This window comes from Neodiprion pinetum, chromosome 2, assembly GCF_021155775.2.
Source record: "Neodiprion pinetum isolate iyNeoPine1 chromosome 2, iyNeoPine1.2, whole genome shotgun sequence".
NCBI lineage: Eukaryota > Metazoa > Arthropoda > Insecta > Hymenoptera > Diprionidae > Neodiprion > Neodiprion pinetum.
In genome coordinates, this window is record NC_060233.1 from 35,272,481 (window position 1) to 35,278,826 (window position 6,346).

The following is a 6,346-nucleotide window of genomic DNA, read 5'->3' on the forward strand; positions in this document are numbered from 1 at the left end:
TATGTATTTCCTGTTGGAACCCAGCATTTCGCTCGGGATTGCCTGGGCGTGGACCGAAAAGTACAATCAGTCAGCAGGTGTCCTGCAGCCAATAAATAATAATTACGTAATAAAATCACCGCCGTTGCCAATCTCGCTCTCTGACAGGTCCCGCCATGCGTGTGCCGTGCACCGCGTGTTTTCTCCAGCCTCACTTCACTCCACGGTTTAGGTACCTGCCATTTTATTACCTCGAGCAGATCGAGGTTGACTGTTGACCGATTTGATCGATCGGTACGTGCCTTTTAATTTTGCTCATTCAATACGGGTCTGTTTTACGAACGTGACGCACTCCGTCCGAGGACCCTCCTCCGACACCACCGCACGTTTTCTGCACACGAGTGCGACGAAGGGGTGCGCAATGCTCGATTAGTGCATCGGACTCATCACCGCGCTCCTGTAATATCGATCGAGTGCAACTGATTGTGTAATTGTAATTAAGGCAATCTTGTAATCGACGACGATAAGTCGGTATAATTAATGAACCGAGTCGTGCTGACGACGCTCCAAGTGTCTATCTGGCCGCACGATCGCTGGCGCTTCTCTGGTGAGTAAGCGCAATTTGCCATATTGTCTTTGATAATCCCGGCTAATTAGTTTTGTCTTGGGCTTTATGTATCGTTCGTTAACTCTCGATGATAATCGCTCCTTTTCCATGACGTACAGAAACATATACTTGTTCCTAGAATAACGTACGTGGGAATCACCCCCCAAAGACTTTTTCTTCGTCAACTTTGATTTTGAGAAAATATTCAAGTCTGATTCCATTTGTATTTCAGTCACGCGACACAAGTTTCAGGGCCAAGGTACGAGAAATCGCGAGTTCTGAATCAGACGCGAGAAGGTGATATCGGCGGACGAGTCTCTCGACGTGAGTCTTGTTCTCTTGATAAGTCGGATCTCGGTACTGGCGTGTTTCATGAGGCTGTACCGTGTTTCCATTTAGTCGTTCGCGGGCTGTCTAGACGCTGTCGAGATAGCCGGTGGAAAGTCGGGACAGTAACTCCTAATAGAAATAACAACAAGTAACGCTATTAAACGGCATTGCAGCCAAGGGGAGGCAACGAGCGGATACAGAGAGAGCATGAACGCCGAGACATGCCGCAGTTGCACTTCGGGTAAGCACGTGCAGATTGTAATATGCGGCACTGCGGCAGCAGTGTACCAATGTGCTACTCGAGCTCTGTTATAAAACAGAATTAGTTCTGCACAGGACGTAGCACCATAGAAGCACCGGGCAGAAGCGCACCGCAGCTTTATGGGCCACAGCTTTTTTCTCCCCCTGTTTGAACAGGAAAGACAATCGGCGAGATGGCAAACCGCAGGAAAGTTGAGACGCCTTCGCTTGATTATTTCCTCCTCAGCTCCCTGGCTTTCACATTTCAATTAAATTCTTTAAATTTCATTCAACGCCGGTATTCAACAGCTTTGACGGTTACGAGCAAAACCGATTCATCGGAATTCATAAATTTTCCTAATGATACCGATCCGTCCTCGTGTGGCTATATTATGCTTTTAGCTTGATAGAAAGTGCTTTTTAATATTATTAAGATTGTTGTTGTTATCATTATTTTTTCGTTAGAAAGTAGTAGTAATTCCGGCTTTCTCACTGTCGATAGAAAAAACATGACAAGAAAAAAAAAAATGTCTTTACTGTATACTACTGTTAATAAGAAATAAAGGCTTGACTGGGAGAAAGTGTTTGCTTTTCTCGCGATCAGCGCGTCGGGTCAAGTGGTGTTTTGACAAATTATTAGTCTGGAAGGAACCAAGTTTTCAAACAGCGTTCCATAAAAATCCTTTCTCTCATGAATGAATTTCAGAGGTTACTAATTATCCATGTAACAGCTCGCTATGCTGACCGGTTAAACTAGCGAATACGGGATAATTTTTAAAAAAAGGGATGGCGAAAAAAGTGAAATTAAAGCCAATTTTTTCCAAAAATCTTAGTCACGAAGAAGAAGTAAAGATATTTGAAAATGATTGAAATCGTATGTGAAAATAACGCAGTATTTCAATAAATATCGAGGCACAGGGCAAAGTTGGCTCTCTGTCCTGTATTTTTAATTCGTGAGTCGCAGTGGCAGAAGCAGGTAGAAATAACTACCGGAACTGTGGCGAGTCGGTGGTCACCGGTCAGTGATCAGTGGTCAGGGAGACCCCCTGCAGCTAGCACACTATGTATGTTGCTCACGAAAGATGTTATCTTCATCTATATCTCCCACCGCTGTTGTGTCCACCACTACCGTCTCATTCCTCTCGGACTTTTACATCATATTACGTGTATCACACGGGCGTATAATGATTATACATACGGTGAAGCTTCTCGCATGGTTTGTAATCAAGCCGAGTACTAAATACTTTTCCGTCGAGAGATCAACCCCCTCCTCCTATATAGACTCAACGTGGATGTACATGGTAAATAAAGGTCACCAATGGGCGTTTTCATTTTACGACTTATTAATCGCGACGGGATGCCGATCGTTAATCCTCCCTACGATCTTCCTGCATATTATTCCTCTCGGTTTTTCACCTTTTCCCCTACCGCTCTACGACGAAAATACATTCCACGTTACGATAGTAAGAGAAATACGGACTGTCGTAAAACCTCAGGCTGAATACAAAATGCGTACAGGTATAATTTGTTGCTGTTAATTAAATTTTAAATGCTACGACTAATTGGATTTCTCCGTATAAATTCGTAGAAAATGTATTCGCAACTACGAATCCAGATTAGTTACGATGGTTTAAAAAAATATTCCCGAAGTCCGTTGCCCTCTGCATCGGATTCGTCCAAGCTTTAGAAAATTGTGCCAAACCATGGTATCATTCTGGATGTCTTATCGACCGGCGGTCTTCTGGACTTGAGATTAGGACGCATGGTTTCCTCTCAACGATCGGTAAGCCATCCAGCATCGATGGACGCTGTGCATAATACGGTTGGTAAGTTCGACCGGGGCCAAGCTTTGCTCAAGCAGACTCTCTGCATGTCCGACTGAGGTGCTGTCGGATGAGTCGGACGTTGACTGAAGAATACAAAGCCGGATACCCCTGGGTAAATTTTTGTCACCAGTTTTCGGCAGGCAAGTGGGCCCAGGTGGATCGATCAGATCGATCATCCCCGTGAGAAGAAGCGTAACCGCGTCCACCGCCGATCACTTCCAACCACCACCAAACACCTCCAAACACCTCCTACCACTGCGTACCACCTCCTACCATTTCCGAACACCTCCAACCACCACAGAACACCTCCGACCACCTTCTTCCTCATCATCCCCCTGTTCGACCATGTCACCTGTAACATTAATAATCATAATTATGGCAACAACTTTTTATTTACTCTCTCGATCTTGAATTTTCGTAGGCATAGAATCGAAACGCTGTTTTAGCTAGTCGTAAGTGAAGTATCTACGTTGGGTAGAGAAGCAGAATTGTTTTTCGAAAAGTGTTCGTATGGAGAAAAATTCAGAGTAACTGTAATACGTCACGGATTCGCTAATTTTGATCGAGATGAAATGGATGCTCCGTATATGAGACAGTATTTAACGCGGTGTCCTGATTTAAAGACCTAAAAAGGTGATTGTCGGCGATTTTTTTTGATAGGGAGAGATAGAACGAAGTTTCTTAGGACTTCGAGTGTATTTTAACACACATTTGAAAGCTACGAGCAAAAATTTTTATCATCCAACTGTCGCAGAACGGCAGCGTTTTAGCAGACCCGTTAACTGAAAAACATATCTTTCGTCAAAGGCTGACTGACCATGCAAGGGCCTAGCCGCTTGAATCAGCAGGTAAGATAACGTGCATATTTCATGTCTGTGATGTGAAAATTAGAATCATTATACATCTTGTCATATCATATATCGGATATCATACGTCATGCATAGTATTGAAGTTCGAAACCAGAGTTTGAATGTTGAAATGTTCAAAGTAACATCACCCAACATTTTTTTTCTCCTGACGTCATCGATCTATGTACACGAAACTCAGCTAGCCGAATTCCTCAGTTTGGAAATAACGGCGCAGTAGAGCGGACGTATGAGAAACGCGCTCTGCAGATTTCGAGTACCGGGTTCTCTGACTCCATGGATCTCCTATTGAAACTCGAGTTCCAGGACAAGCGTTCCGTAGTTTCTACGCTCCAGGACCACTACCTGGTGAAACTCGACTTCCAGGACAAGTGTTCCATAGCTTCTGCGCTCCAGATCCGCTACCTGGTAAAATTCGATTTCCAGGACGAGCGCTCCGTAGTTCTGGCTGTCGAGGTCCTCCACCTGGTATATCTTGACATCTAGGAAAAGCGCTCTCTAGTTCTGACTGTCATGATTCTTGACCTGGTGACTTTTGAACAAGGGCTCCGTAGTTTCTACGCTCTAGGTCCGCTACCTGGTGAAACTTGACTCCAGGGACAATTGCTTCATAGTTTCTACGCTCCAGGTCCTCTACCTGATAAAACTTGACTTCCAGGACAAGCACTCCGTGGTTTCTGCGCTCCAGGTCCACTACTCGGCGAAACTCGACTTCAAGAAGAGGACGAGGAGGACGAGCAGGTGGAGAAAGACATGTAGAACAAGGAGGACGAGGTGGATTTTCGCGCAAGCCCTGATTCGGTAGCTATCAATGCACTAAAAAAATTTCTATAATCTTTTATAACTTTCTCATAATCTTCTTGGTCAAATCCGTCGATAAAAAATTGTAATAATCCTTACACAATATTTTTCATGTGTTCTAATACTTAATATATTTATTAATTTTCAAGGTATAACCCGAAGTGGTTAGCGGTGGTCGTTGGAGGTGGTTGGCGGCGGTTGCGGGTGATCAAGATGGACGAGGTGGAGGACGAGGACGACGAGGACAACAAGGTGGACGAGGAGGACAAGGATTTGTGCACGGTGAGTAAAATTATTTTATATTATTGATTGGCACTTGTAATTATATTTTATCAAAAATTTTTTACACTCGTCATGTTCACAATAAATTATTTCAATTCATTTTTCGCGCAAGACCAAAATCAGTAGCTATCGATGCGCTAATGAAATGTCAATAATTTTTCATATTTTCTCATAAACTTCTTGCTGAAATGTGACAATAAACAAATTATTCTTAATCCTTATACAATATTTTTGATGTTTTCTGATTTTTATTGTAAATATTTAATAGGATTCGAGTTATAACTCGAGGTGGTTAGCGGTCGTCGTTGGAGGTGATCGGAGGTGGTTAGGGGTGGTTGCGGGTGATCGAGGTGGAGGCCGAGGAGAAGAAGGACGAGGATGACGAGGATTTGTGTACGGTGAGAATAACATTTTCTATAATATTTAATGGCAATTTTTATTTTACATTTTATCTACAATTTTTCAAACTTGTCACGTTTACGAGCAATTATTTTAATTCATTTTTTGCGCAAGCCTACGTTCAGTAGCTCTCAATGGGCTACTCAGATTTCTATGATTTTTTATAATTTTCTCATAATCTTTTTGGTCAAATCTGTCAACAACAAAATTATATTAATCCTTACAGTATATTTTTCATGCGTTCTAATACTTAAAATATTTATTAGGATTTGAGTTACAACCCGACGTGGTTAGTGGTGGTCGTTGGATGTGATCGGAGGTGGTTAGGGGTAGTTGCGGGTGATCAAGGTGGACGAGATGGAGGCCGAGGAGAAGGAGGACGAGGATGACGAGGATTTGTGTACTATAAATATACCACTTATATGATATTCAACAGAGTGGGAGTAGGAGTAGGAGTACGAGTAGAAAAAGGAGTAGGATCGGGAGTAGGAGTAGGAATAGCAGTAGGAGTAGAAGTAGGAGTAGAATTAGGATCGGGAGTGAGATCAGAAGTAGGAGTAGAAATAGGAGTAGGAGGATAATCTAAAAAGAGGGATACAATATCAAATAATCACGACCAGCTAGTTATAAGTATCGTTTAGAATAGAATAACACACGATTTGCTCAAACACGCAAACGGTCAAATATAGTGATTCTGCAGCTTCTCTGCATTTGAATTTAAATTTGTCCGTCAGCGTGCACTGTTGTATAAACTCAAACACTTTATAAATTGTTACTTTCTATATCTAAGTCATCATCGTCATTCATTGTTACAAAATAAACTTGAACTTTTACCAGTTACATCACTTCCAATCATTTATTTTGAACAAGGTCCTTTTCCCATTTTCATTATTATGAATCAGCCTCAACCATTTAAACAACTCTCGCAGACCTGTATAGGACTAGGCAACAACGTACCCACATTACCGGCTTATCGAAAGGTAGGTCTTTCTAAGTTTTAATTTTATTCATTGTCG

General features: G+C 42.4%; 1 protein-coding gene and 1 long non-coding RNA gene across 3 annotated transcripts; both read left to right on the forward strand.

Moving 5' to 3' along the window:
- Positions 1-315: 315 nt before the first annotated feature.
- LOC124213055 (uncharacterized) lies at positions 316-1,630 on the forward strand. Of its 2 annotated transcripts, XR_006881807.1 has the most exons (4): positions 316-586; positions 819-910; positions 1,090-1,157; positions 1,253-1,630. It is a non-coding gene; the product is annotated as an uncharacterized lncRNA (long non-coding RNA). The 2 variants fall into 2 exon arrangements; XR_006881806.1 differs by having other exon boundaries at positions 1,090-1,630.
- A 2,494-nt stretch (positions 1,631-4,124) lies between these two features.
- Positions 4,125-6,075, forward strand: LOC124213054 (uncharacterized). Its single transcript, XM_069133186.1, has 5 exons — positions 4,125-4,316; positions 4,417-4,649; positions 4,799-4,931; positions 5,200-5,329; positions 5,597-6,075. Exons 1-4 carry the CDS (start codon positions 4,125-4,127, stop codon positions 5,311-5,313), a joined length of 672 nt encoding a protein of 223 aa, XP_068989287.1. The 3' UTR covers positions 5,314-5,329; positions 5,597-6,075.
- Positions 6,076-6,346: the final 271 nt, after the last annotated feature.

Bases quoted from the DNA above. Each gene is read 5' to 3' on its own strand.
- LOC124213054 (XM_069133186.1), top strand. From the start codon at position 4,125: ATGGATCTCCTATTGAAACTCGAGTTCCAGGACAAGCGTTCCGTAGTT. The intron at 4,317-4,416 runs GTATATCTTGAC...TCTACGCTCTAG, and splicing joins CTGTCGAGGTCCTCCACCTG to GTCCGCTACCTGGTGAAACT. The intron at 4,932-5,199 runs GTGAGTAAAATT...AATATTTAATAG, and splicing joins AGGACAAGGATTTGTGCACG to GATTCGAGTTATAACTCGAG.